At 37.0% G+C, this 26,851-nt stretch overlaps 2 protein-coding genes across 2 annotated transcripts; one reads left to right on the forward strand and one right to left on the reverse strand.

The window, feature by feature from the left end:
• The first annotated feature begins 1,231 nt into the window (after positions 1-1,231).
• On the forward strand, positions 1,232-18,932 carry PHF1 (phosphate transporter traffic facilitator1). Its single transcript, XM_089144449.1, has 10 exons — positions 1,232-1,536; positions 1,631-1,725; positions 2,839-2,971; positions 3,768-3,859; positions 10,184-10,283; positions 10,404-10,476; positions 10,577-10,697; positions 14,041-14,160; positions 18,221-18,291; positions 18,431-18,932. The coding sequence occupies exons 1-10, from the start codon at positions 1,363-1,365 to the stop codon at positions 18,631-18,633; spliced, it is 1,182 nt and encodes a 393-aa protein (XP_089000575.1). The 5' UTR covers positions 1,232-1,362; the 3' UTR covers positions 18,634-18,932.
• A 4,103-nt stretch (positions 18,933-23,035) lies between these two features.
• Positions 23,036-26,634, reverse strand: LOC149024095 (protein neprosin-like). Its single transcript, XM_089143409.1, has 7 exons — positions 26,428-26,634; positions 26,083-26,169; positions 25,749-25,958; positions 24,611-24,774; positions 24,403-24,456; positions 23,624-23,801; positions 23,036-23,404 (listed from the first exon to the last, which is right to left on the reverse strand). The coding sequence occupies exons 1-7, from the start codon at positions 26,632-26,634 to the stop codon at positions 23,036-23,038; spliced, it is 1,269 nt and encodes a 422-aa protein (XP_088999535.1).
• Positions 26,635-26,851: the final 217 nt, after the last annotated feature.

Here is a 26,851-nt window from a genome sequence, read left to right on the forward strand (position 1 = left end):
GCGCATTGTTCTCTCCTGATGGAAAGGAGATCTGAACTCAAGACTAAGAGTGTTAATCGGTACGATTTTGGTAATTTGGCACGGTACCAACTTTGAATACCGAAAACCAGAACCGTACCGTGCCGAATTTACACGGTACGGTACGGTTTCGATATTTGCAAAAACGGTTCGATAGGGTTTCTATATTAAATCGGTACAAGAAAACGGTTTAGACACGGTGTCTAGTGCAGTACACTTTTGATACGAATAAACTCATGCCACTTTTATTATTGGTTCATTAAGATCTTAATGAAATTGCGACCAAACAATTGATAGAATTTGATATTACCAAAGACAAAACAAATAAATCTAATTAATAGAGACAAAACAAGTAAATTTAAGAAGAGGAGTGGAGACGAAATGAAAAACTGAAATAGGGAATTATGAATAGGGTAAAAGTAAAGTGTTTTCATTGTAAAATTACATTTATATCTCTTACTTTGGTACGGTACCAATTCGGTACATAACAACGGTATGAGTACCCAAAACCGGAACCGTACCAAAGAAATTCGGTTTCTGTACGTATCGTACCGAATTTTGAATGGTACAGTACGGTGCGGTTTTAGACGGCATGGTTTAGTATGGCTAAATGGTTTTGGTATGCAATTGACACCCTTATTCAAGACACACAAGGAACAATTATGTCGCAAGAAAAAAAGAAAAAGAAAAATGAGCTTTGACCTCCGAGTCAGTGGCCCAGTCTTAGACCGGACCAATATCAGGTCTATTTCTGACCTTGTCAGAAATGGATCATGCAGATGTATGCCATGTGTCCCAACATCACATCAGATGGTTGAAATCCATTTATCAATCACACTTGATTGAAAATGGATTTCCTGATAAATTTCCGCCTCACTACCCTTCAGATCAGCTTCTACTAAGAGTTGACTAAGTCCTCCGAGGCCCAAACTGAACTGGGCCAGGCCTACCGGCTTCTCCATTCTCCAGCCCAAATCTTTCTAGACGCGTTGACGAAATGAAGAATCTCTGAATAGTTCTCCCATACATTATTGTTATGATTGGGATTTCAATTTCAACAGATTTGTACTAACCGATCGAAGTATTCATTGATGATCAAAGCATCAAGTGGGATTATAGAATTTAATTAAAGTCAAAAGCAAAATAAAAATCGAATAATTTGAGAATATTCCATTCGGTTATAACTTATATGACGATCATGTATCATGGCTAGTTGAAATTCAAAATTGAGGTTTTGAAGCTGCGTTTATTCGTCGACAAATTCGCAGTTCCGATTTCAGTTGCAGAAGTAGTTTAGAGTTCCAAACTCAACTGTGTCTTGCCTTTCTTCGTGTTTGTGGATTCATGGAAGGAAGTGGGTTGCACGAAGGTACAGTGACGTGTGCTTCTTGGATTCGAAGGCCGGATAAAGCTCATCTAGTGATCTTGGGTAAGTTAAGGCGTGGTGACTCTTCTCCATCTGTATTGGAGATCTTCTCGTTCGATGCCAAGACTTCCTCTCTTTCCTCTTCACCAAAGGTTGCTCACCTACCTCTGTATTTATTAGGGCTTTAGCTTCTTTTTCATGCTTTTCAGCTAGAACTCATAATTTTTACTGTTTTAATGATCGAAGGCTACGTATGTGTTCGAAGAGGGCGATCCAGTGGGCATTGCAGTGCATCCTAATGGAGAGGATATCATTTGCGCCACCACCACCTCTGGTTGCATGTGGGTTTCTTCTTCTTTCCTGCACTCTATTTCTGTTTCGTTTCCTCACAATAAAATTCCTGTAGTAAATTGTTGGAAATTAATAATTCGTAGATATGCGCAGAAATATGCATCCACTTTATAGTCCTTACAATACTGAATAAACCCTTTGCGTGTAGTATTTGCACCCAATGAATTTGGGACATAGTGAGGAAAAATTTACATGGTTTAGGCCTAGTGTCTAGTGTCACCTGTCAAGGATGTCTTTCAATGGGGCTGATTGGAGAGGAAGAATCTGTGTAGCTGACACCATTTGAGAAAGGTACCATTCAAGTGTAACCGTGTTGTGCCTTCTTATTCTTTATTTGATCTCTGCAAGTAACCATGTAGCTGACCTCATTCAGAGGGGATATGATTGAGTTATTGTTATATGAATTTGAGATGTAGATTGGATCATTGTTCCCCCACTTGGGTGCCAATTTTGTAAACAAGTATCCTGCCTTCTGTGATTTGGATGCCTTATCAGTTTATAATAAACTACCGAAGGTTACATTATTTGATATCTTATAATTTGTTGTAGTTTTGCTTCCCATAAGGGTCATGTTCTGTTTTCTGCATAAAGCAAACTCTCGATCTACTAAGCTTAGGAAAAACTGACAATAATTTATTTCTTTTAGTAAATCTGTAAAACTAGATTAATGGGTGTGGGCTAACCATGACGCGGAGAAAGCCCTGCTTGGAACTTAAGTTACCTTCTTTAGTTTAAGAAGCAAACGTTGTCTTCCCTTAAAATTTTTGGTACCAAAGTTCTTTCTCATTTGTCAAACTGGAGAATCTGGTTTCAAATGGCAAAACCATTGTCTTATTAGCTCCTGATCCTATTAAGTTGATATCATTCTTTTCTCTGCAACACCCTCCCCCCCCACCCCCCCCCCCCCCCCAAAAAAAAAAAAAAAAAAAAAAAGAGAGAAAAAATCTTTGGTATCTCATATTTTAGTGGTGTACATGACTTAAATGATTGTATGAAGTATGAATTCTTCTTGATCCTGCTTTCATTATTTGTTTGACAGCACTATTATTTGACCTCTTGACGTTTTTAGTAATGAGAAATTTTTATTGGGTTAAAACTTGCAGGGCATTTGAGTTGTCTGTTCAGGAAGAAAGTATAAAGCTGTTGGCAAAAGACCTTGGTGCTCTTCAAGCTGTTGGTCTGCAGAAATGTCTAGCTTTTAGTACTGATGGTTCCAAGTTTGCCTCAGGTGGGGAGGTAGGCATTCGACATACAATCCATGCTTGTATAATATGTCTAGCATCTCATATGTCTGCATCCCTGAACATCTGATATTTATTTTACTTGTGTAGATATTGGGCATTTTTGTTCTTTATCATGAAGATGACTTCCATTTATATGATGGGAGTGTGAAGATTTTTTTGTTAATCAATTGGGCTGTTATGCCATATTTAAATGAGAACTTCCTTGTAGTATTAAGTTCTGGATCTCTTGTATATATACAAAAGAACGCTAAGTGGGCCAGTAGCTAGTAGCAACTGTTCCTAGACTTGTAGCAGTGTGAAATGACCACTGTGTACGATGGAAGAGGCAGAAATCCTGCTCCCTATGATGCCACTGTGCATGCTGTCATCGGCCACTGCACGTTTGCAGGCCCTAGAGGCCCATAGTGTTCTCTATATATAAGAGACATGGAAACAGCTTCTGTGAAGTGGGTAAGGCTGCATATATTTTTTTTCCAGACCTGAGAATAGTGGGAACCTCGTGCATTGGGATACTTTTTTTTTGCTCCCACAGTTGTAACAATGAGTGTTCTAAATATCTTTTGAAAGGGACTGGTGCTCATGAGCGTATGATATTGCAGTTTATGTAATGAAAATTTCTTTAGCTATAAAGTTTTCTATGTGGCACACAATTATGATGCTCATGACTATAAGCAATACCGTAGTTTACGTAACTCTAATGATTTTATTTTATTATCATTGTTATATATATGTGTGTGTGTGTATTGTAACACCCGATTTATCTTGGTGTATTTGTTTGTCCTCTATAGGATGGGTGCCTTAGGATTTTTGAATGGCCAAGCCTGAACGTAATTTTAGATGAACCAAGAGCACACAAGTCTTTCCGAGATCTGGATATTAGGTAAGACTCAGTGTTCATTGTTTTCCTTTGTATGGTCAAGCATTATACATATATGCATGTATGCATCCACAGATACATGATTTACATTCACCCAAAAAAAAGATGCATGATTTACGCTTTGTATTTGAATACTTCTGCACAGATGAAAAGGACAACTTAATTTACAAGGATAATGTAAACATGAACGTGATCATCCTTTATTAAATATTAAACATGTATAAAGTCAAAGAAGTGACACTGAGTATGTACCTCATTTCTATTTACACTTGACACTGTCTGCAGATTCCTTCCCCGCTTTCTTGCCTGCCGCTTTATCTCTGTTTGTGGGGAAGAGAGGGCGGGATTGGGGGGGGGGGGGGGGTGTCATCTTAGTCTTATCATTGCATGAAACACATCCACTGCAACAACTATTTCTTTTGGACTTCTCTTGTTAGTTACTAATGTATGAGTTTATTTATCTAAAACAGTCATATTTATTCTGCTTGGCTGGTATTCACCACAACAACTAGGTATCAGTAATGCCATACCTTACCGGTCTTGCAGAGCATGATCACACTTCCTAGTGTTTGGAGGTAACCAGGGAAGGTATCTTGCGAGTTCAGACGGGGTAGACAGGGGTGGGGTAAATGGTTAACTGGATTTTTTTAAATATCATGCATGACTCCTATTTGGTAAAGCTGAAGGATGGACAGGTACCAGAGTTGTCAGTTGTCACAATCTCTAGGCAAGCCAAGGAGTTGGTAATGCAAGAGTCAACCTTGAACTAGGAAAACCAGCTGTGGATCGTTTGCAGCTAGATCAACACAATAAGGAAGGAGACTAAATATTGCCAACATTATGTAACAGTACTCAAGCCCTTCCGGTACCACAGTTGTCAGTTGTCACAATGCTTAATTAAGCCAAGCAGTTGTAATGCGACATTCAACCTCAGACTAGGAAAACCAGCTGGGGATCAATTGCAGCCATACCATCACAATCAGGATGGACACTGAATATTGCTAACATTATGGAACGGTACACAAGCATTGCGTACCATGGGGGTACACCTAGGTCATGCATACATTAGTTTATGTTTCCCCTTTTACCCATGTTGCTTGGATGTCAAGCTACCATAGGCTTATTTCCTTTCTGATTTATATCATTATATGTAATATCTTTTTTCCTTTAGGTCATGTAATCAGTTAGGAAACATGTTAGGAAACATGTTCTTTCCTAAACTTAGTATTGTTTCTCAACATATAAGGGCTTGCATTAGATGGAGAGCTGAGCATTCTGCACAACATTTCCACCTCTGCATCTCTCCTCATCTCTTCTGTCTTCTTTCTTCTCTGTACTTTTGGTTTTCGAATATCAATTTTTTTGCCTTCATTTTTCCTCTCTCGTTTACATTTGGAAGAAGAGCACAGAAAGAATAAGCAGACTATTCAGATTAAAATAAAGGGGATAGTGATAGATGGTAGGACATCTCAGCTTTGGGCTTCTCTCCTGTAGAGATCTCAGCTGCTTAAACAAGTTTTTTCTGACCAATCACTTCCAAGCAAGCAATTGCAATTCGCTATATCAAGTCTTAATTCTGATGCAAACGATGAGACCTATTTACATAGATTGGCTAATCTTTGCTAAATAGAAAGTCTCAAAATAGAAACTGCAAATGGAAGCTAGGCAACTGAAATAGAACTTCTTGTAAATTCAGCTGGCAAACATTGAAATACCTTAAAAAACAAAAACAGTAACAAAATGAAATTAGGAACTACCTAATTGGAATCGATATACTAGTAAAACTGAAAATAGAAACTAAACTATGGCAGCTTTAGATAAAATCTTTCTCCACTTAACGGACCAACAAGATTTTCTAAAACCCCCACGAGGTAAATGTGAGGTTGCGACACTGTTTACATGAACAGTGTTTGGGATTGTTATCTTCATATTTTGACCTATATCAACTCTCCCCCACTTGAAAGAACCTCATTGTTGAGCTTTGTGTGGTCATGTCCAGTTTCTGCCCAAAACATATCTCCAGCAGCTCAAGGATGTTCGAATTGAAATCTTCAAGATGGGAACTTTCTTTTCAAAATATTGTGGTGGATCATGAACTCTATGTGGTCAACTTTGATATATCAGTCATGTCCATTTGGTTATCCATGAACATGTCTTAAACCTTCTCTGTGTCAAAGTCTTGGTTTCTAAGTTCTTCCTCACCTTCCATAGTCTCAATAATTTCTTCTTGTTGGGGAACCATAATCTCATTGGCTGGCTCTTGCTTCACGGCTTTTCCATACATCTTTGTGGTAGGATCATTGACATGTTGTCAGTCTAACCTCTTAAGTATATCTTCCATTGGGACGGTAGCATTCAGAGGAGGGAAGTGGTGACGGGTGACCTGGTACAACATTCAGATGATTAGAGTTGTTAGAGCCTCCCCCCCTCCCCTTTTTCCCTTCTTAATGGCTCTAATGCCAAATAATGCAGCAGTTGGCGTTGAACTAGTGAAATTGGCTGGAAATTGATTGTAGAGGTTTGCATATAGGACGATGCCAACAAGGTGATTTGAGTGATAAAAAGGCTTGCCTATGCAGCCAAGAGAAGACTAGTTGATGTAATCCTAGGAGTCTAGGAGATCACTAGGAGCCAAAAGCTAAAATCTTTGATGAACAAGCTGATTGTAGGGTTTTAGGGCCAAATTAGGTTTAGGTAAGGTTACGGTTTGATGGTTGGGTTATGACCAAAAAATTATGGTGGTGTAGAGGCTGGGCAGAACCAAACCAGCTTCAGATGGACCTTCTGGACCATGCCAAATCAGTGCAGCTTGTCTTCTAGAGGGGCCCAAAAGAGGCAAAAACACTATTCACATGAACAGTTTTACGGCCCCTTTTTTTTTTGTCTTGGTTGAATATTGTTGGAAGTTTCTGATGGTTGCTCACATGAAGAAGTTGCTTGCACCATTTAAGAGGCTGAGTCCTAGAGAGTATTAAGTTGTTTCTATTTTAGAGCTGAGAGTCAGTTTTAATCCTCTCCGAGGTTAGCTTCTATTTTAGTAAACATTGCTGAATTATTGAGCCTAGTATTTTAAAAGTTAGTTTTTGTTCTTAAGATTAGTACTCTAAATTCTATGCAACTTCGAGAGCAAGTATTAGGTCTCTATAAATATTTAATAGGCTGTTTTTAGTCCATACCTAATGAATTATTGATTAATGAAGCTTTGCTTTTGTATATGTTATGCTGGTCCAATTTGACTGATAAGAAGGCTACTGCCATGCTGTAAGAGCTATAACCAGGAATTACGAAACTATTCTGGGCTGAGGGCATGAAGGCAAGATTGTATTTTGGAGCCTGACAGCCAATCCAGGGCTGAAGGATCCTTGCTGTTTAGTTCTAAATTCACCTATATTACCTTTCTTATCTATTTCAAATTTTGCTATTGATGGCCCCCTGATGCTGCTACTGCTTGTAGAAAATAAACATTTGATCATCTACACCATCAACTGCTTGTTAAACTTTTACTGGAAACTCACACTGGATCAGATGTGTGACTCAAATAATTGGTTGATTGGATAATTTTCTTTACACTCCATCTCACAGCTGGGTTTCTAGATCTTCCATTTCTAGAAATTCACCTATATTACCTAAGGCTGCAACAGGCTGGACTTGTTAAAACCCTGACCATGGCCCTGAATAACCTAGCCTAACTAGCCAGGTCGGGTCAGGTCGAATACTCAACCAAACCCTGACCCTGACCCTAACTGCAAATCAACAAAATAATCCATGACTCCATATCATTGTCCTATATTTACCAAAAATATCCTATAGGGTGGCAGGACCGATGGGGTCAAAAACTCAATTTGAGCCTAATCTTGGGCCACCTTGACTTGGCCTTAGGGCCAACCTTCTAAGCCCAGGCCTCATTCAGGCTCAGGGTTGGCCAGGGTGGGTTAGGCACTTAGGCCCATCAGGGCCAATGTTGCACTCCTAATCCAATTGTTGTAATCAAGTGAAACTTGCTACAGTTTTTCACCACCACACAAGGTTCATCCTAAACTACACTGATCATACTTCTATTGATTGGTTTCTTTTAGACACTAAGTTACTAATTTTTGTCCTTATTTCTAATTCTATGATTTGTAGGTTAGCTGGGGCTAAGTCGTCCTCGATCTTAGCTTTTCTTTTGATAGGAAGTCTATCAGTGGAGATTTGGGGTTCCATAGATAAGGCTTGAATGCTGAATCTAGAGTTTCAGAAAGATTTTGCTTTTTCTTAGTTTTGTAAAAGTTAATATTGAGGAAATCAATAGTTTAGCATTAGGATTGAATTTCCAACTATGTGAGCGGATTATTTGAACCATGTTTGGGACTAAGGTGATGATTGGATTGGGCAGGATGACTTTTGGGTCTTCTTAGGAATAGATAGGGGTGGGAGTTTTAGGGTTTGAGTGAGGGACTTGGCCAGGAGCTAGATAAGGTTTACGGTATGGGCAGAAGGTTATATGGTCAAAATATGGATGTCTTTTAATTGCTGGGTTGAAAGTAATTAAGTGCTGAAACAGATCTTTCATTCGGTGGCAGCTACCTGATACCTTGTTACTGAACTTAATCTGATCCTCAAGCATAATCCATGTAGTGGAAAATTGAGAGATTTCCCTTTGTTGGCATCTATTCTTTCTTTTCTGGATATTCATCAAGCTTATTCTTCACTCTCGTTGTTCAAGCATCAGCTGTGTCATTCGGTATGTTGTATGGGCCAGCCGGAGCTGGTTCCTTGGCCACCAGGAGCAACCATTGTCTGTATAAGCCTGCTCCGTTTTACACAAGAGATTAGGGGATTGGTTCCCCTGGGCCTCCCCCTGCAAGCCAGCCTCAATTTAAAATCAAGAGAATCATCTACCCAGTACATGACAAGGACTAAGTCAAATAAATATGTTGGAAATTTTTTGAAAATAACGAACGAAAAGAAATGAAACTAAATGAAGTACAAATCTTTAAAGATAAAAGATCCCCTAAAAAAAAAACAGAAAGATGAGATTCTAATTAAAGAGTGGAATTAGAAGATTAGTGAATGAGTAGGAAATTTAATGTTTTTTGAGTACTGGACGAAGAATTGAGGATCTGGGAAATATTTTCAACGGCATCGCAGTCGAACGTTGCCAGTGGTTTTTTGTTAGCAATTTAAAGAAAACTTGAAGGAGAGGTTTGAGTGGATTTGAACTTCCCAGGTGTCCCGCTTTCAAGGGGTCAATCGGATACACACGTCAATTCCACAACTTCATCCTCCTGGTCTTCCTATAGTCAAGGAGTTGATTGGATAACATACCAATCCTTCAAGGCTATAGATCACTCTCTAGAGAAAATCTCCTATGGAGGCAAAGGCAGCTGAAGCCAGCAGCTTTTTTATTAGTCAAATTCGTGTCATGCCCCTGTTAGTCTTTTATTAACAGCTCAAAAATATACTTCTACACTGAAGTGGAAGGGCTTAAGCCAATCCTTAATGTATTCGAAGAAACTACAATTGACTTAAAACAAAATCCAATTCCAGCTCGACTAGAACACTTACTAACAGTTGGTTGCAACCTAAATTGAACTAAGTAGAACCATTTCAGTGAGAACAACCCAAAACCATTTAAATCAAACCAAGTAAATAAAGAAACAACTAATCCATGTGCAACCTAATTGCCCACATTTGAGAGCCATAAGAGTAAATGTTAGATAGAAACCCATGAGATTGAGGCCCGATATATGTAGCACCCAACCATAGACATATCCCTAAGGAAAGAAGCCCAAAGGATCTGCATTACAAGTTGTCAAGGTGCTTGGATGTCAAGATAGGTGACAGCTACTTTGACAGGTACCTGCTTTAACTTGCCTTCTGGTAATCCAAACTAATGATTTTTATTGATGGTTCATTTTGCTAGCCAGTGTCTGAATTGATATCAGAAACTTGATCTGATATCTTTAGTACTTGTGTGGGTCTAGAGAATATTTATCTTTTTGTTATAAAGCAATTGAGAAGTTTTTGGTTGGCTGGTTAAAACATACAATTAGCTAGTTTGTTGTCTTAATTTGTGTTTTATGGGCCATGAGTTAAATTATATCAAATCTGTTTAAGTCTGCTATAACTCAATTTTACCATACAGTAATACATGGATTTTTCTTATTTATATTTGTTTCCACAACAATTAAACCTCCTCTTCACCCCTCCAACTTGGACCCCTTTTATCTCTAGGGTATGCTGTATGCATCCAGCACTTGTTCATTCATTGGATTGTTTATGTATCTTCTATTAAATTATCTGATCATATCATTATAAATGTAAAATAATCTTTTTGTACTTCAGCCTGGACTCAGCGTTCCTTGCATCAACATCAAATGATGGGTCTGCACGAGTATGGGGTACCAGTGATGGTGTTCCCTTGGCATCTTTGACCCGTAACTCGGTCTGGACTTACTTTCCCTTCTTTTATTTTTCCATTCTCACTAAATGATACTGATAGTACTGTGCAGAATTTCTCTTTCCTTTCTTTGGATCTGAGTGCACTATGTATGTTCTGTTGCAGGATGAGAAGATTGAATGTTGTCGGTTTTCTAGGGATGGGACCAAGCCGTTCTTGTTTTGCACTGTTCAAAAGGGTCTGCATGAGATTTTAGAGCATTTGTATACCATATCTGTTATCATATCATAGGTTTTAATTTATATTCTGAATGTGATCATGTAAGTATATAAAAACAGGTGATAAAGCAGTAATTGCAGTTTGGGATATCAGCACTTGGAATCGAATTGGGCACAAAAAGCTACCTAGAAAGTCAGTTTGTGTTCTATCCATCTGCTTGGATGGAAAATATCTTGCACTGTGAGTGCTCATTTTGTTACCATCTGTTGAGTATATTGTGTTTTTATGTGAGACTTTATATGAGGGTATCTTATCCTGCTGGATGCTGAATTTTTTGTCCCTTCAGTTCTTCCTTTTAGTTGGAGCTTTAGCCCTGTTAAGGCTGACTGGCTGATTTGATTTCTCTCAATTTGATCATCATCAAAACCCACAACATCAATGTTGGGTTAATTATTATTTAGAATTGCTTTGTAGTTTCTTTTTGAAACTATCTTATTGTTGTTCACTTATTGATTGGGATACATTGGGTGTGTGATGTTTGTTTTGGATATTTACTAATGCTGTATGCTGATTATACAATATTTCAAACTATAGCCAAATAGGGTTGGCCAGGCATTGAGGCAGGATCCTAAATCCAGGCCTAAATTCAGGCTGGGGTAATGCCAAAACTAAAACTAAGGGTGCGTTTGATAACGTTCTTAAAAAACATTTTTGGCGTTCTTCTGTTCTTTGGGAACGGAAGAACTGGTTAGAGGCGTTTGATAAAACGGTTCGTTCTTCTGTTCTTTAAGAACGAACCGGTCAGAAAAGAACACTTTTTGCAGAACATAAAAAAGATGTTTTTACCAAAGAACAGAAACGAACGTGATAAAATTGGTTCAAATTGAAGCTTTAAAACAAGTTTATCAAACACCAACTTTATTTTTCAACCCAAAAAGGAAAAAAAAAACACCAACTTATTCCATTATTAGTGTTTTGAAAATATTTTTAGAATGGATTTATCAAACGTCATTTTCAAGCAAAGAACGGTCTTTTAGCACAGAAACATTAAAAAACAGTTTTGTATAAGAACTAGTTTCTCAGAACAGAAACGTTACCAAACGCATACTAAGTGTCTAGGCTGTGGTGGGCATTCCTGCTCTTTACATATTTCATGAATTTATGTTGCAGGATACCTTTTATTTGACTAATTTACTTTTATGTGTATCTGGTATACAAAAATCATAGGTCTGTAGTTGAATGTGAAGTATGGTGCATGATAAATGGTCTTAATGTATAATTTGTATGTAGAAATACATTATGTTAAACTTTGTATGGTTCCTTCTACGGGTCACCCTTTGCCAGGTGAAATATAGCACTTCGCTATGTGCCACTTAGCAGCACATAACCCATGTGATAGAGGACTTAATGGCCAAAGCAAGGAAAGTTGTTCAAACTTTGATTTGAAGTTCTAGTAAATTACCAAAATGCCATCATATAGAGATAAAAAGTTAAATAATGGCATCTTTTGTAATTTTAGCTACTTACATTCATAGAAGATGAAATTGACTGACAAGATGCTATCCTGGTCCTTTATCACATGGGCTGACCCATGCATTGCCATGTGGCAAAGATTGACCTGCGATACTTAACTAGGCATAATGACAGGCAAGAAAACCTTTGTCTATGCATATGTATGGATGCTTCCAGTTTCAGCCAGAGGGATAAACCTAATCCAGCCTGCAGGTTGGAAAACCCAAACTAAACCTGGGACTTTAGGCTGGCCTAAGTCAGGTTCAAGCTCCTTGGTCCGATGATCATTTTTTCCTTTTTGTAGTGGTTAGAAAATATCCAAAACTTTGAGTACTTTTGCTGGCTCTCTTGTTGTTTGATGGTCCCATTCATATGTTTTACCTGCAATTGACATTTGGTTGGTGCATGTCATTGAATGACTATGATGTGAAGTAAACTGAAATTATATTAAACTGGATTTGTTTTTCAGGCAGTCTATACATTAAGAAATAAATAAACATGTACTAGTGGAAGAAATTCTGGTCTGTTGGCTTGGTGTGGTTTGAGGGGTTTCTTCCCACCATTAAGGGTCATAAGCATAATCTGCACCTCTTGGGACTTAGTACAAAATTTCTTCATTGTATTTTCAAATTGCTCAACTATGTACGTGCGTATATGTGTGTCTCTGTGTCTATTATATATATATATATATATATATATATATATATATATATATATATATACTTTGTAAGTTCTACTTTTTTTCTAACAAAAACAACACAATCTAGCTTGAAGAAGGTCTGTTCAAATTGGCTTGTAATGGTTGGAGATATTTCTACCTCCCACTCATTCATAGAATACAATCCTCTGCCTGGTTGAACCCTCATCTGAATTTTTATGTGCAATTCTATTGCTCTAGTAGGGGCAAACCTCTGAGACAGTTGCTCTTAGGGACACCAAACGCTTACTTGGTTCTTGAGCTCTGTTCACCCTACTTTGACCAATTAGGGAATAGAAGTGGACTAATGTCTGACATCCAATGGTTCATGACTGCTGATATTTTCAGGACAATATTTGCATTTTATCACGTTGCATTTACGTATGTTTTTCCTTTATCTTCTGGGGTCGTCACCCTTAATGAGGAAGAAATCATTGGCAAGTAGGTTCAGGCATCAAGAATCTCTTTTCCAATTAGAACTTGATCCAAGATAATCCACTTTAGAAACTCCACCTCTGCAAGCAGCTTTGAAGGGGGTCTTCTGAGCCATCTAACTTAAGGGGAAAGTTAATATGTTGATTGCATTGAGGATGCCTCATTTTAGCTAATTACTGACATTTAGTCATGCCCTTTTTGTTTTTGGATGATTAAAATAATTAAATAAGAAGAAGCCAAGAAAAAACAAATGATGAAACAAAAGGGGGGGGGGGGGAACCAGCCTTCAAGAAGGAGACTGGAAAGAGGAGTTAAGACCCCAGGAGACAACAATGAGCCTATTCCTTGGGGTATCAACAACCGGGGGGTGGGGCATAGAAAGTAACCTAGCAGAAACATCAAAATAGATGGCATTCCAAATCATCTCTAAAGAGCGGGATTTGGAAGTCAAAGCCTCGTTTACAATTTGTAGGCTTTTCCACTAGGCGACTCACTATGGCATAAAGTCAAATATAACAGCTGTTTTGGGGGGCAGTTTATACTATTTTTTTTTCCTTTATTATCCAAAGATAGCCAACTAATTGGATAAAAACTTGTAAAAACGAGTTCCTCCGTCAAAATAATTTGCCATTATGACTTGTGATACAATTTTCTTGTATATGTTGGGAGTGCCCACGCTGAGACATTTGTATTAGAAGAACAAACATGTCTTAAATTTTTTGGATAGCATTCTCTTTTGATGACATTTGTTCACTTCTGTTGCTGGTGATGTGGTTTTTGATACCTAATGGTAGATTAATATGTTGTTCTACGTTTGCTGCAGTAGCTGTCACTATCTTCTTCCGTTCACATGGTTCTTACATTGTTCAATTAACATGTTCATTGTAACATTAAGATTGTGATTTTCTTTGACAAAGGGGATTCTTCTGAATTATACAGGGGAAGCAAGGAAGGTGATATATTGGCAATGAATGTAAAGAAAATGGAGCTCTGCCATTGGAGCAAGAGGCTCCATCTTGGTACACACATTAATTTGGTAGAGTTCTGTCCTAGTGAAAGGTAAACCTGCTAACAATTCAGAGTGTTTAAGTAATTAAAAAGATCCTCCTGAATTTTTCTTAAATAACTCTTTCTATTTGCCACATTTTCATATTCAATTGGGCCTTTAATTCTTCTGGAAAATGAAGAGGTTTGGCAAAGCTTTTCACAAACTCATCTTGACATTTTAATAATATCTGACATACATATTAGAATCACTTCACTTTTCTTTTTCTTTGTATTAATGTTAGAATCACTTTCTTTGGAGCCATTATGCTCGTATATTCACCACATTGTCGTAGTCTTTTTGGGTAATTGATGATGGGGAATGATTCTCACTATTCTGGATTCTCTTAGTATCTGATCCAAAATTTCTTATCTTCCATTGCAACTATTGTTTCTTCTAGGTGAGGCTATATTACTGGTGCTGCTTTTGGCTTGGAACATATGTCTTCAATAGCTTGAAGGGTAGCGTCCTGTGCTGCCCTTTGTCCTATTGTTAACCCTCTCTTTGTGGTCAGCTTTAAGCAAATAGTAATTTCCTTGGAGAATCTTCAATGTTTCTTCAGTTGTTGAAATGATCTATCCATTTCTTCAGGCGAAGTTGGGGTCCTTGGTGGGATAGACATGTGATGGAAACCCAGGTTTAGGGTTATCTTCAGGATCTTCTAATTAAATTCCAACACTTAAATGATGTCTCTGGAGGCTTCGGTTGATGGGCTTAGGGGTCTAAAACCCTACTGGAATGGGTAAACAAAACTCAAGTTTGGTGATTTCAAGTTTCAAATTTGAATTTTGAAACTTAGGGTTTCGGCTATGGTGGGGAAGAGGGTAGGGCTTTCTGGTTCTGTGGCTGTCAAGGCTGTTTGATGGATTTCTGTAGTTCAGAATTGATCTAAGAAGAAAGGCATGGGAATTGGGAAGTTTCAGAATTTTCCATAAATTTCGAAATTTCTGCAACTTCTCGACAAAGAGGATGAAGTGCAGAAATTCCCAAACTCAGAAAAGAGGGGCTGCTCAGGGAAGAGGAGGTTAGCACTGACTTCTACAGGCTATTGCGACTTTAGAGAGCAAAGTAAGGAAGGTGTGGGGTTGGGGGTTAGCAAATCCTAAGTGGGTTAGGATTTGCTGTCGCAGGGCAGAAGAAGGATTGCTGGAAATTTTGGTTTTATGTTTCAGATTTAGGACTAAGCGGTTTTGGAAAGGTTAATGGGGTTTGGAAGGTCTGACTTAGGGTATAATGAAGCTTCTAAAAATTCTGCAACTCATCTCAAAGAAGAAGATGAGGTGCAGAAATTCTAAAAAAAAACACCAGAATTATGGCTGCTTGGGGTTTTTAAGATTATGACTAGGTTCTATAGGCTTAGGCAATCCTAATGAGGGTACAGTGGGTGGTTTTGGGGTTGGGGTTGGGGTTGTGGGAATCCTAGTGGGGTTAGGACTGAAAACGTGGAAGAAGAAAAGGGAGAAAAGAGCTACTGTGGTTAGGGTTTGGGGTGGGAAATGGCTGCAACTGAATGGGATGGGGCGGGGTCTTGACTTACTTGAATGTTGGTGAGCTTGCTGGAATTCTGCTGATGAGCTTGAAGAAAATGATGAAGGAATCTCAAAATTGAAGCAAAAGTTCTCTATTCTAGCCACAGGGTTCCAAGGGAAATCCCACGACTTTCCCAAAGTCAATTCTCAAACTCAAATCAATTCATTAATCCAGATTGAAAAATTACATCAAATAACTAGGCTATTTATAGCCTCCACTGACCTTCCTAGACTCAACTAAGGAATCCCTACTAAATTGGGTTCCACTTACCTACTTGAATAGAACTCCTTTTAAGATAAGGTTCCTACAATTGGGGAACCCTATCCTCACCTACTTACAACTCCAACTAACAATCAAAGACCAATATTATCTCGACAATTAGACTCCAAAACAGGAAATAAAAACAGAATTATTTTTCCTAAAATAAAACTGGACTTGGTCAACCAAATATGACTCGATCCAGGGGTAGGAAAATGACCATTCTACCTCTGGATGGAATTCGGCCCCCATTGGTTTAGGCCCTGTTTTGGATGGGCTTGGACCCCTTCTAGGCTCTTTTGGGGCTGCCTGGGGGCTGGATACATCAACATACCTTGACATGCACAGCATAGAAGGCCCATGCATCCTTCATTCCTAGATTTTGCCACTTGGGAACACTGCTTGGTTTAAAACTTGGCAATGTGGCACCAGGGTAGGGGGGGAGGGTGGTTTAATTTTCCCATAAAAGCCTTCCCCCATCCATTCTAGTATGGTTCTCATGGTATCTAGGCAACCTAAGGTGTTGGACTGAGCAAGCTTATCGCCGGCAACCAAGGCATCTGCATGCCTGGTTATCACCTTAGCAACTATGAATTTATCGCTTGGCTGATATCGTATGTAGGCAGGGTTCTGCATCTGTGCAGACCTGAAAACTTATATCTTTATGTATTGGTTGCTTTGTCCTTGCTGGGTTCCTTCCTTATTTTCCATTACCGATGGGGAATGTCTCATCTTTGCCATGGAGTGATGATCTGTATAAATATTATCAAAGGAGTAATCTTTTTCAGCTGGTGGAATGCTGGATTGGTCATCTTGAGAAAACAATAGTTAAGGGACAATTTCTTGGGTATAGTAGATTAACATAATAATTACAAAACAAGTCGGTTTACCAGGAAAATAGGTGTAAAACAAAGACAATCGTTCCTGTTTTGCAATACATTTTCTTGTTTAGTAGATCTAGGAAATTTTCCCATAAAATGCTTATCCATTCATCCTACCCTGGTGTTGAAGTGGAAAAGAGCAGGAACCATCTCTTCATCAATTGATTAAGGATATTTTTTCTTCCAAAATATGATTTGAATTAATTCCATAAAAGCAGGGCTGTTTCTTGGGATAGTCACAGAATTCTCAGGATAGCAGCCTGGAGATGTAGCTTCAAGCCTGATACAGCCACTTTGCAAAACATGTGGAAGGGTAGGACCAACTTGCACTCCACTGCTCTTGGTGCCTTTTGCCCATTGTAGTTGCATATTGGCATGGAGGTGTAATGACTTTTTCCAACAGTCATCCTGGCCTTTCATTGCATATTTTATTTATGGCAATTAGTTAGCCTGGTGACTGGAAAAGGCAGCCTTAAAAGGGAAGTACATTTGTTGCTTTGCGTATTCTGGTTTAGAGGTGCAACTTGGGTTGCTGGGCCTTGGTTTTCAAAGTGTCCAAGGTCTCCTTGGTTAATTATCCTTGGTTTTCTTGGGCCTTTGTACCTTGGACTGGACAAAATCACAACTCTCTGTGGGCACAATCTGACCTGGCTGCGATCATAGCCCAAAGCATATGATATATTCATGGAAGAGAGGTTGGACGGCAGTTTATATGTACATCAGGCTTGAGGCTATCCTGGTTGATATAACGGCTCATCTAACCTAATGGAAATCCATACCCAAGCCTAGCAAAAGACACACAGCATTGGGTTTCGAAGCACTCTTTTGGTTGATGTATAGGACTCATCCTCCGCAGTGATTTTTCTCATCTGGATACTCTAAATACTATTGTATCACCAGGCCTTTTTCTGGATGAAGCTAGAGCACTTTTCATTATTTGTATCTTTCTTATGTTGACACTTGTCATGTAAATATTTCACATGCGCTTGTGGATCTCATGAGGCATGTCATTGGATATTTGGATGCAGCTTTCTCTTGCATAAAAATTTCTCTTTCTATGGCATTCTCTGTACTAAACCTAAATCTATGCATGTGTCCAACAATATTCATGCAGCCTTCATAAGCAGATCATGAAATTAACAAAAATTGAAGCTTTTTCTTTGAGCAAGAAGTTGGAATATCTCTTTGAAAACTAGTTATCAATGTGATTGATCCAGTTTGCATCTCTCTTATGTCTTTCTTTTTTATTTTTTCCCCATCTCTCCATGGTTTGGATTGGGGGTTTGTGTCTTGTTTACATGCTTTGTTCCCAGGATAAAATATTTTATAGGGTTTTCTTTTGTTTTCGGTTACTTTATGAGACTTCAAATTTGATGGTTTTAATCTAAATTATGTAACTTTGCAGGGTAGTACTTTCAACTTCTAGTAAATGGGGTGCTGTTGTAACAAACCTAAACGTGCCAGCTGATTGGAAAGGTCTCTCTCTCTCTCTCTCTCTCTCTCTCTCTCTCTCTCTCAGACACACACACACCCCCACGCACCCACCCGCACTTGGACACCATTTGACTGTAAAACTTGATGGATATTGAATGTTGACATTTATCCCCATCTACAGATTGGCAGCTCTACTTGGTTCTTCTGGGACTGTTTTTGGGCTCAGCTGTCATATTCTACATAATTTTTCAGCACTCAGATTCATTCTGGAAATTCCCCCTTGGGAAAGATCAGCCTGCAAGACCGACGGTAGCTTTCTTTCGAGACACAGAGCCTTCCGACGATCCAAACTCCTGGGGATCTTTAGGACCCCTAGAGTTGTAAGTAGCTTGTGGACTTTACTTACTCCAGATGACTTCACCGATACAAAGCAACTGAATAAGCCACTTTTGGGGATACTATTGATTACTCATTTGTAAGTGGATTCACTCAATAGCCGTTCTCTGCCAGATTTTTTCATTAGAAATCTTTCTAGTGTATTGTACAGACCTATCGGCCTCAAAGTAAAACTATGGTTTTGTAGTTAACTTATTCATGACTCTCATTATATTCATTGACAGACGAAATATGAGTTATTTTCATCCAAACTTTTAACTGATAATATTTAATATACCATTTCTGAATTTTTCTTTTTGTAAGTTTTGTTGGGATTGGTTGTGCATGATTGAAGGGGACTATACTGTGAGTTCTAGTGAACCTATTTATCATCCTTTCCATAAACGTTGTTATTGAGCTTGGGAAATGATCTCCCTAGTCCAGTAACTATATTTTCATAATCTTTTCTCCTCATCCAGTAGAAATCTGAACTCATGAATCTTCATTTATTACTGTTACCAAGCAATAGCTCTGATGTGTAATGGAAGTTTGAATCTATGCCGGGCAGTAAGTAAGAATGTTGAATGGAAATGGAACCAAATAATTGATTTTAAACCAACCGTTTATGATTCTTTTCCTTTTGATATGAACCTTTTTCGTCGGTTTCCTTCACTGTTCAAGTGGGTTCAAGATGGGTGAATTAAACGACAGAGAATTACAAACTTACCCTTTCCCAACTTCTGCACTTTAAGAGTACGAATTAGAACCGAAAGTCTTAATAAGTACTCTTTTTTTTTTTTTGGTAAACTAATTAGGCTCTTTTTGGTATCAATTCTCATTCTCTATTATGCCTATTTAAAATAAATAAGTACAAGAATTCATTTTTTGTCAATAATGAAAAATGGTTTGGTGAATTTTATCGAAAATAAATTATGAAATGGAAAATAAGTTTGGTGTCAAGATAAAAGATTGTTAAAAATGATAGTAAACAAGTGAGAAAAGAAGGAAAAAGTATGGTTGTTATAAAAGAATGTGTATTGACTATTTTACCCTCATCTTACTTATAGAATTTTAAGTAAACTTACACAAATGAAGATAATGAAATTCTCATCATAATCCATAATGGACAAAAAGTTCATTATGGATTTTGGAGGTTTTTCTATTATTTTAAATAAAACTAAAATTCAGAATAGATGCCAAACAATTTAAAATAATGAAAATTTCTCATAATTGACAATGATAATTGATACCAAAAAGAGCCTTAGTACTCTGATTAAACCATTTGTATAGTCCGCCCAATATTTCCTGATTGAGTAAAATTGTGAGGAGAAGAGAAAGGTACGGATTTCTACATTTTCAGAATTTTTTTGAAAAGAAGATTTTATTTTTAGGTTAAATCGTGTATCATGAGTCTAACCAATCACGTGAGTTAAAAAATTTCACCTCCATGTCGGTAGATGATCCAAAGTCCAAACTAAGAGCTTGAAAGTTGTAAATGAGTGAATATCATTATTCGCCTTGTGGTCACAAAGAGCCCACGTTCTTTAAATGCATTGAACATCAACTTCGTTTGGTTGAAAGCAAAATGCAAATATTTTGATTTAAAGTGAATTTTATTTCTTCAAGAAAACTAGTTAGGTGTTTGACTAGGGTATCATTTTTCTAATTTATAATCATTTTTTACGTTTTAAATAAAAATTAATATTAGTTTATTAATTTACTTGTGCTTTCAGTAAAAGGAAATAAAATCCTTTGGTCCACTCCATTTTCCTTCATCTCACTTCCTGCTTCCTTTCCCTTTCGTTTCCCATCCACCTTCAACCTCACATACTCAAGAGCTTCCCTATATATCATGACTGAGATTTCCATTTTAACAGATTTATACGATCGAAGTATTCATTGATGATCAAAGCATCAATTGGATCTGACCCAAAAAGAAAGAAAAAAAAAAGCATCAATTGGGATTATGGCTTACTTAACCAAAAAAGATTTGAGGTTATGGTTTACCAGAAAAGGAAATTGGGATTATAGAATCTAATTAATGTCAAAACCAAAATAAAATGGAATCAGCTGTCCATTGGGTTGTATGATGACTATGAATCATGGCTTAATTAAGATTTAAATTGAGGTTAAAACTCTGTTTCTTTGTCGACACATTCAAAGTTCAAACGTACAAAGAGCTGGCAGTTCATACTCTCCCAACAATGTTCACTGGAGAACAATATATATGGAAGATTAATGCTTTGCCCAGGATCCAAAATTTCTTGTGGAGAGTTTCACATGAAGCAATCCCAACTGGTCAGGCATTATTTGAGAGAACTGGATTCCTCAACCCTATTTCCCTAGTTAATTTGCTTGTCTTCAGCTGAATCAGTGGTGCATGGGTTGTCCATTGCCCTTTTGCCCAACAAGTCTGGAAAGCATCTCCATTGACATTGGAAGTAAATTTCTTCAAAGGAACATTGCTAGAAGACTCTGTGGATTTCTTTCAAGAAAAGTTTGGAACCTATGGTGATATAGAGTTAGTCAACACAATGTGGAGCAATCGTTTTGGCTAATATGGAAGGACCTACTTTCTTATTTTTCAGGTTTTCCCCCTCTTTAACTCTAAACTGTTTTATTCTCTTTTAGGGGATATTGAAGCCATGCAAAGAAGTGGAGAGGAGGATTGCGATGGCTCAAACACTACCCACATGTTGTATTCTCTCCAGTGGGAGATCACTACGGTAGTTGCCCTTGTATCTATGCGTTGCATCCTTTTCATCCAGCTGATAGAAGAGGGCACTACTTAATCTTTTGAGCCCTTCTCGAAAACTTAGACTTCCGCTGATATACAACTTTTCCTTAATCTCTGATAATTGATTTAGCTGGACTAATTTGGGATGATGACTGTGATTTCAAATATTGGATAACTGTAATAAAATTTTACTACTTGATTAACTGTCACTTTAATCTTTTCTTGCTCTTTGACTATATTATATCGCATTGTGTTATGGATTTGGCCGTGAACCAAGATCCTGTAGTGTTTCACTCCCACGAGTATTTCGGTATGATTGGTTCCGGTTGGGTAGGGTGTGACAATGTGACTTTAGGTTTGATATGATTATTGTGTATTATTTCACTTAGCTCCTTTATGCTCATTCACCCCATTGTGTGTTTCAAGTTAGTAGTTGAACATATTATTCACTTCTAACCTAGTTGAGTCACTTATGGATTGATGATTGGAGATGCTCCCACTATGTAGTATTAAGGTTAGGATTTAAAATGACCATGAGCTCTGATACCAACTTCTGTCACACACCACCTAGTTAGATCCGGACTCACCCGAATACTCGTGGGGGTGATAACAATACACGATCTAGGTTCAATGTCAATCCATAACAATAATACAATATATTATAATCCAAGAGCAAGAAAAGAACATAAAGTATCAAATTAAAATCATAATATTAAAGTTATTACAGTTATCTATGACTTTGAATTCAAAGTCATTATCCAAAGTTAGTCAAGTCAAATCTCAAAGAGGCTCAAAATACTAAGTAGCGCCATCATCTATTGGTTCAATAAGAAGAATAAAACAAATGGTCACAAGGGAAACTACAATCTCATAAGGTGATCGTTGTTGCCTCAATGCTAATTGACTCCGTAGGAGCAATCCGAACATGGAAACGAGTCTCCATGCTCCTATGCATTCTCGCCTATCGGTCCCTCATAGAATTCATGCGGCGATGTACTACCTACTTCGACGGAGTGCTCATAACCTATAATAAGACTAAAAAGTATATATAGAAGAAAGAAAAAAAAAAACGCTTTCCTCTAAAGCTAAAGGCCAAACTCAATTTTGATTCCAATATCTTAAATTCTTTCACAATAAAGAGCATAAATAAAAGTGCATTGGGAACATCCCTCCATGCATAGGCAATTCCAAAAAATCACTTGAAAATGACTACCTAGTTCTACTAGCTGACTTCCCCATTAAATAAAAACTTTTTGAAACTATAAAATGACAATTACATGACAGTGAAAGTTGGGACCAAGAGGAAGTTGGTTGTGTTTCCTCCAGGGTTAACTAGTTTCAATGTGCTTCGAAGTGGAGAGGTGGCTCTGAGAGTAACTCCCCCAAGGAAATAGAAAATTGATCACTGTTTATTGCATTAGAAAATAGACTTCTAGACCTTTCCATCCATCTAAAAATCTCACACTAATTCCTTCTAGATTCACATATGTTTTCACCTAAAATCGACCCAGAACTAGTAATTGTGTCGGCATTTACTGCTTCATATATATATATATATATATGGGTAATAATTAAAAAAGGCAGCATATCTATAGGGAGACATATTCATTTATTCATGATAATAAAAAAACTTAGTAGAAACTTATCAACATTAATTACATTTTAGTAGAAAAATTAGCCACAGTGTCCACCAGGTCCTCCAACATTAATACCAGCTGCATGTCTTACATCATTATAAGGTATATATTGTATATTATTGCAATGTTTGTTATCCACGCGAATATTTACGCTTTCTGTTGATAGTGGATGTTTGACAATGTAGTCGTGGTTCAAAAACTCAATCGCATGTAAAAAACATGCATATCGTTGATTAGGCCACATTCCACTTCCCATTTTAGGGTATTCTCCATTAGAACCAATTCTTATGATACCTCCCCAAGAATTACCTTTAGCACCAGTAGCTAAAGAATTAAACAAGTTCTTTGGCCAATAACCAATGGTTATGCTTTGAAATTGCAGCCACCAATGCCCAGTTTGTCGATCCTGTAAGAAAACAATCAATAGAATTACCAACAATGATCTAAATGCGATCTACCAATTTATTTTTATCAAAAGATATATTGATTAATTGTATGAGACCTATTCTTACAGCACATGTCTATGTGAGATTAGCATCCTCGATCATAAAGAGGAGATACAAATGCGGCTAATATGCATTTTTTCGATGACTTACTTGGAATAAAAGGTAAAAGAAAGTTATACCTGGTGAACAGCGAGATGGAACTCAAACTGTTTATTTCCAAGATCAGAAGTAGGATTTATAATAGCACCTGGCCTAATTGATCTGTGAGTTTGTACAAACCCTCTGCAATGAGTATCGGGGCATCCATTTTTGTAATTATCACCCTGCACAACTTGAAATTTTAGTTTTTTCTTCCCGCTAAAAGATAATTTAAATTAAAAGCGAAAAAGACATATAACAACCAAAAATTTTAATTATTTAAATAAATAGGTATTTTATAACAATTTTGGTTATTTATACAAGAAATTAATAAATTAAAAAGTGCAAAGAGGGAATGGGTTCTCAAAAATGTAAATGTTTATATATAGTGTCTTTATTTACCACATATCACGGAATTTATCATATGGAAAGAAAAATATACATGGAATGGTCAAGGGCTCAAATCCCCTCGGAGCCAAGGGAGAAGCCCCACTTTGTATTTAATATTATATGTGAAAAATTATCCTCCTCTGGATGTAATCAATGAGTTAGTAAGCTGACTTGGGTGAACCTTAGTTCCCAAAATAAATATTAGGGAAAAAAAGAAGAAAGGAACAAACTCCTATTAATTGAGAAAGAGAGAGGGTAAAACTGAAGAGACAATAGAAGTTAACAAGTTAAACCATTGTTTAAGCTTCTAAAGAGGAAGCTTTACCACTTAGAAAACGGATCCTTGTTAAGTTCTGTCAAAGTAAAATGAAATTCAAGTACTAAACATAACCTAATTATTAATTAACAACTAAAATGTTAACAAACATACCGTTCAAAATGTAAATAAATGAGTTTCTGCATCATGATATAAGCTTGGATTAACCTGATTTTTAAGAAATGTAGAAAATAAAGTTAGATAACATTCAAAATTTATTCGATTATAAACTAAAAGGTCTATTTTTTTTTTTTGAGTAAGGGATGACGATTCAAGTGAGGAACAAGTTCAAATAAATGTAGATTGTTAAATACATACCGACCATCCAGCCATTATATAATTAGGGGATTCAGTTGGACCACCATTAATCCAAATTTGAACATTTGTAAACTGCATACGGTCTGTTAGAGTTGGATCGTACACATTAATAGTTGCAGAAGCTCCATGAACTAAAAAACCCGGCAACTCATTGTTAACATCTGCAATCTAAACGTTCAATTTCTTGAAGTTAATAATGTGTTCAGTACAAAGAACAATTAAAACCCATTTACTTCGATTGCTATAATTCAAAACTACATCAGTATATACATCCAACCATATGATTATTTTGCTTAAAAAAAGAAGGCATGTGACTGTTCTGCATTAATCAATGCCTACAATTGTATCAGCATACTTTAACTCTTTTTCCTATTTACATTGGATTTGATGCAAAAACCATACCTACACATTATGTTATGGGGAAATATTTTCTTTCTAGATATGATCTAGCTAGAAACGATTAACTTAAACCTTAAAACAAGCTGGTGGTTGTCACAGAGTTTAAAGTTGCATAGTTTTCATCAAAGAAGCATTCTTTGATTGTCTTTTTTTTTTTTTTTTTTTTTGCCATATGATGCTTAGCAAAAGTCCACATTTTCTGGACACATTAGTTTGTCAGGACTTTAACACAAAAAAAAAAATAATAAATTAATAAACAAATTGTCAAGACTTCATCAACTATTTCTGAATACCAGCAAGCAAGAAAGCATTATAGCATGTGATACTCTTAATAAATGGTAATTAATCTGAACTCCTGATCAATGAAGGGCCTACATTCCACTTAAGTGCAACCCCATTGTTTGCTTCAAGATATATTTCCTTAGCCATGCTTATTGACAGAAAAAAAGAACCTTAATTTACATTTGAATCCAAATTGTAAACTCTCGTTAAGGGTTGAACGATCCAACGGGCAAGATTGCGTTATAGAGACAAGTGGTTGTGGGTTTGAATATTAAAACAGTTCTTTCTTTTGTACGTACAAGTAAGAAGTTGTACACTATATGATCTTTTGTGGACTTTGCAACATCATTAGTCTTGTGCAATGGGTACACCTTTAAAAGGATTGATTGTGATTAGTGTACTAGGTACACCCTTAAAAGTTCGAAATGAATTAGTTAGAATATAAGTTGGTGATTGCTTACTAATTGTCCAGCGAAGTGCCTGTTGCTTCGATTGAAATTGCTAATGAATTCTCTTGATAAAGTTCTAGCCCGTAAAAGATCTTCTTTCAAGGTTCTTCGAATGGGAACAGATCCTTCGGGACATTCCTCAAGTTCAAAAGTACTTAGCAAAGATCCAACAGCTGAAGAAGTTATATTTGCCCCCCATTCTGGGTGAACACTCGGTTCCATCTGCAAAGAAATTATAGTATTAAAAGTCAAATTTTGAATCAAATTTAATAAGGTATGCCCCTGGTCTTGATTTGTTAAATGAAGGTGAAACAAAACAAATAAATGGGAGAGAAATACAACATACTTGGATTTTGTGATCTTTGAGCAATGGATGAGACAAAGCTGGTTGCTTATTGAAATCGACACAATCAAGGATATCACCCTTCTTTGTCTACAAGATCAAGGGACAAATAAATAAGAAGGATAAAACATCCAATGCTATAACCATGCTATTTTGTTGCTTTGGTGTCCTTTTCTGTTCCATTTGTTATCGGTTTAAGGCATAAGAAAATAAATGTGAAAATCAATACAAAATTCCCATCGGTCTCTCTCTCTCTAACTGTGTGTGCGTGTATGTGAGAGAGAGAAAAAACCATCCATAGATTACATAGGTCTACAGTGGAGAAAAAAAAAAGTTTAGATAACATACTATAATGGTCTTGAGAGGATGAGGAACATTCAAACTCTCAAGTTCCCTTTCCAGCTCCAATTCATCTTCAATATGCTCCATTGTCTGTTTTGCTTCAGCTCCATAGCTTTTCAAATCAACAATATGCAGAAAAAGTAAAAACAATGCGATGATACCCTTGAAACCCTTTGTCGTTGAAACACCACTTGTCACCCCAAGAAAAACCATTGTTAACTAGGAAAACTTGCTTACTGGTCTATTCAACACAGTGGTGGCCTATTTATATACCCAACTAATTTAAAGATTTTAATTTTTCATCATTTCCCTAATTGTCTCTAATTTGAATTCTTTCTATATTATATCTTCCTCTCATTTGAATTCTTTCCATTCATCCTTCTTTCAATTCGAATTCTTTCAATACCATCTCATCCTTCCATTTCATCAG

This window comes from Hakea prostrata, chromosome 2 (assembly GCF_041222555.1).
Source record: "Hakea prostrata isolate BN-2017 chromosome 2, UWA_Hpros_2, whole genome shotgun sequence".
NCBI lineage: Eukaryota > Viridiplantae > Streptophyta > Magnoliopsida > Proteales > Proteaceae > Hakea > Hakea prostrata.

What these genes read in the sequence shown, in the direction of transcription:
- PHF1 (XM_089144449.1), top strand. Translation starts at nt 1,363, where the DNA reads ATGGAAGGAAGTGGGTTGCACGAAGGTACAGTGACGTGTGCTTCTTGG. An exon ending in GAGTTCTGTCCTAGTGAAAG is followed by an intron (nt 14,161 to 18,220) that starts GTAAACCTGCTA and finishes GTAACTTTGCAG; the next exon opens with GGTAGTACTTTCAACTTCTA. An exon ending in CGTGCCAGCTGATTGGAAAG is followed by an intron (nt 18,292 to 18,430) that starts GTCTCTCTCTCT and finishes CCCCATCTACAG; the next exon opens with ATTGGCAGCTCTACTTGGTT.
- LOC149024095 (XM_089143409.1), bottom strand. Translation starts at nt 26,634, where the DNA reads ATGGTTTTTCTTGGGGTGACAAGTGGTGTTTCAACGACAAAGGGTTTC. An exon ending in AATTATATAATGGCTGGATG is followed by an intron (nt 24,457 to 24,610) that starts GTCGGTATGTAT and finishes CTTAAAAATCAG; the next exon opens with GTTAATCCAAGCTTATATCA. An exon ending in TCCATCTCGCTGTTCACCAG is followed by an intron (nt 23,405 to 23,623) that starts GTATAACTTTCT and finishes GTTTTCTTACAG; the next exon opens with GATCGACAAACTGGGCATTG.